Source organism: Coturnix japonica, unplaced genomic scaffold (genome assembly GCF_001577835.2).
Source record: "Coturnix japonica isolate 7356 unplaced genomic scaffold, Coturnix japonica 2.1 chrUnrandom583, whole genome shotgun sequence".
Classification (NCBI taxonomy): Eukaryota; Metazoa; Chordata; class Aves; order Galliformes; family Phasianidae; genus Coturnix; species Coturnix japonica.
Genome location: NW_015439957.1, coordinates 45,746 through 49,012, shown reverse-complemented (window position 1 = coordinate 49,012; position 3,267 = coordinate 45,746). Strand labels below are relative to the sequence as shown.

The 3,267-nt window shown below is 47.9% G+C and overlaps 1 protein-coding gene across 1 annotated transcript in view; it reads right to left on the bottom strand.

Annotated features, from left to right (window-relative positions):
• Nucleotides 1-169: 169 nt before the first annotated feature.
• Nucleotides 170-3,267, bottom strand: part of LOC107307401 (selenide, water dikinase 2-like) — a 20,837-nt gene continuing 17,739 nt past the window's right edge. The window contains exons 4-5 of the mRNA XM_032441805.1: nucleotides 986-2,399; nucleotides 170-917 (exon numbers count right to left, since the gene is read on the bottom strand). Coding sequence (XP_032297696.1) covers nucleotides 2,259-2,399 — 141 coding nt within the window. The 3' untranslated portion in view covers nucleotides 170-917; nucleotides 986-2,258. The remainder of the gene's footprint in view (nucleotides 918-985; nucleotides 2,400-3,267) is intronic.

The window sequence follows — 3,267 nt, the reverse complement described above, 5'->3', positions numbered from 1 at the left end:
GCCCTTTTTTACCCCAAAATGTCCATTAATTGCCCCAAAATTGCCCTTTATTACCCCAAAACGGCCCTTTATTACCCCAAACTGACCATTTATTACCCAAAACAGCCCTTTTTTACCCCAAAATGGCTTTTATTATTGCCCCAAAATGGCCTTTTATTACCCCAAATCAACCCCAAAACAGCCTTTATTTACCCCAAAACAACCTTTTATTGCCCCAAAACTGCCTTTATTGCCCCCAAACGACCCTTTATTACCCCAAAATGGCCCTTTTTTACCCCAAAATGTCCATTAATTGCCCCCAAATTGCCCTTTTTTACCCCAAATGTCCATTAATTGCCCCAAAATTGCCCTTTTTTACCCCAAACTGTCCTTTAATTGCCCCAAATTTGCCCTTTTTTACCCCAAAAAGGCCCATTATTACCCCAAAATAACCATTTATTACCCAAAACAGCCTTTTTTTACCCCAAAATGGCTTTTATTATTACCCCAAAATGGCCTTTTATTACCCCAAATCAACCCCAAAACAGCCTTTATTTACCCCAAAACAGCCTTTATTTACCCCAAAACAACCTTTTATTGCCCCAAAACAGCCTTTATTGCCCCCAAACTGCCCTTTTATTACCCCAAAATTGCCCTTTTTTACCCCAAACTGTCCATTAATTGCCCCAAAATGGCCCTTTTTTACCCCAAATGTCCATTAATTGCCCCAAAATGGCCCTTTTTTACCCCAAACTGTCCTTTAATTGCCCCAAAATTGCCCTTTTTTACCCCAAAAGGGCCCTTTATTACCCCAAACTGACCATTTATTACCCAAAACAGCCTGTTTTTACCCCAAAATGGCTTTTATTATTACCCCAAAACGGCCTTTTATCACCCCAAATCAACCCCAAAACAGCCTTTATTTACCCCAAAACAACCTTTTATTGCCCCAAAACAGCCATTATTGCCCCCAAACGACCCTTTATTANATTTACCCCAAAACAACCTTTTATTGCCCCAAAACAGCCATTATTGCCCCCAAACGACCCTTTATTACCCCAAAATGGCCCTTTTTTACCCCAAACTGTCCATTAATTGCCCCAAAATTGCCCTTTTTTACCCCAAAACGCCCCATTTCCCCCCATTCCCGCGGGGGTCCTCAGCCCCCCCCCACTCCTTTAAGGGGTTTCGGGGGGGGGCGTCACACTGCGGGTATAGGGGGGTAATTAACGAACCTCGTTAATTAGGGGCTCTAATGGGGTAATTAATGAGCCCCATTAATTAGGGGCTCTAATGGGGTAATTAACGAGCACTGTTAATTAGGGGCTCTAATGGTGTAATTAAAGAGCACTGCTAATTAGGGGCTCTAATGGGGTAATTAACGAGCTCTGTTAATTAGGGGCTCTAATGGTGTAATTAAAGAGCACTGCTAATTAGGGGCTCTGATGGGGTAATTAACAAGCCCCTGTTAATTAGGGGCTCTGATGGGGGGGGTAATTAATGAACCCTGTTAATTATGGGCTTTAATGGGGGAGGGGGTTAATGAGCCCCCATTAATTAGGGGCTTAATGAGTCCCCGTTAATTAGCGGCTCTAATGGGGGGTTAATGAGGCCCCGCTAATTAGGGGCTTTAATGGGGGGTTAATGAGCCCCATTAATTAGGGGGCTCTAATGGGGGGGGTAATTAATGAGCCCCTGCTAATCAATGGCTTTAATGTGGGGAGTTAATTAGGCCCCGTTAATTAGAGGCTCTAATGGGGGGGTTAATGAGTCCCTGTTAATTACGGTCTCTAATGGGGAGGGAGGTTAATTAGAGCTCATTAACGAGCTAATTAACGGCCCTGGGGGGGTCTCTTCTATCAGTGTGTGTACATGGGTGTCATATGTCCTTAATGAGGCTGTTAATTAAGCTAATTAACAGGGGATCATTGAGGGGGGGGCTCCTCCATCAGTGTATCTCAGTGTCTTGGCTTGGGGAGGGGGGCTAATTAGAGCTCATTAACGAGCTAATTAACAGCTCAAGGGGGGATTTCTTCCATCTATGGGCACAGTGGGTGTTGTATGTCATTAATGAGGTTGTTAATGAGTCTAATTAGCGGATGGTTCCGGGGGTGGCACCTCGATGAGCCGTGGTTTCTCAATGACTCGAGCTCCTCATGGGGGTGGGGGGGGGCCTAATTAGAGCCCATTAACGAGCTAATTAACGGTCCTGGGGGGGATCTCTTCTATCAGTGGGTGTACATGGGTGTTGTGTGTCGTTAACGAGGCTGTTAATTACTCTAATTAGCGGGTGGTTCCGGGGGGGGCACCTCGATGAGCCGTGGTTTCTCAATGACTCGCGCCCCTCGTGGGATGGGGGGTACCAACACCACAGCGCCCCCCAGCGGCCGGTTTGAGGCACGCATTGATATCAATGGGGTCTATAGGGTTTCGTATGGGTTCTAACATGGCCATACTAACACACAGCGCCCCCGCGACCGGTCTGATATCAATGGGGTTCTATTGGGCGTTCTAATGGGTTCTAGGGCCAACCTAAACACAGCGCCCCCCAGCGCCGTCTGAAATATCAATGGGGTTATGAGGGTTCTATGGGTTGTATTGGCCGACTAACCACACGCCCCAGCGGCTCCGGTCTGATATCAATGGGTTCTAAGGTTGTATGGGGTTCTATGGCCGTACTAACACACAGCGCCCCCAGCGGCCGCGTGAGGCTGATATCTATGGCGTTCTATGGGGTTCTATGGGTTCTATGGCTTACTAACACAGCGCCCCAGCGGTCCGGGGCTGCATTCAATGGGGTCCTTATGGGGTTCTATGGGGTTCTATGGCCGTGACGAACAGCAGCGCCCCAGCAGCGCCGGTCTGATATATCAAATGGGTGTTATGGGTTATGGGTCATTCATATCAACTGGTTCCTATGGGGTTATTGGGGTGGTCATCTCATGGGGTTGTATATGGGGTTATGGGTCGTTCAGTTCAAATGGGGTTGGGCCCAACTATAGGGTTGTGGGGGTCGTTAAGCCCCAATTAGGTAGGGGGCTCTTTATGGGGTCTCTTGACCCCATATTAGGGCTGCGGGTTTGTGGGCTCTGTATAGGGCATCAGCCCCTATATAGCGTTGGTTAGGGGGGGTCGTTAAGCCCCACACATATTAGGGTTGGTCGGAGCGCGCGGGTTGTTCAGCCCCAAAGTCTATAGCGGTTGTGGGGGGTCTGCTATTAGGTCATTCAGACCCCAATATTAGTGTACTTGGGGGGAGGGGGGTTCGTTTGACCCAGTATAGGGTTG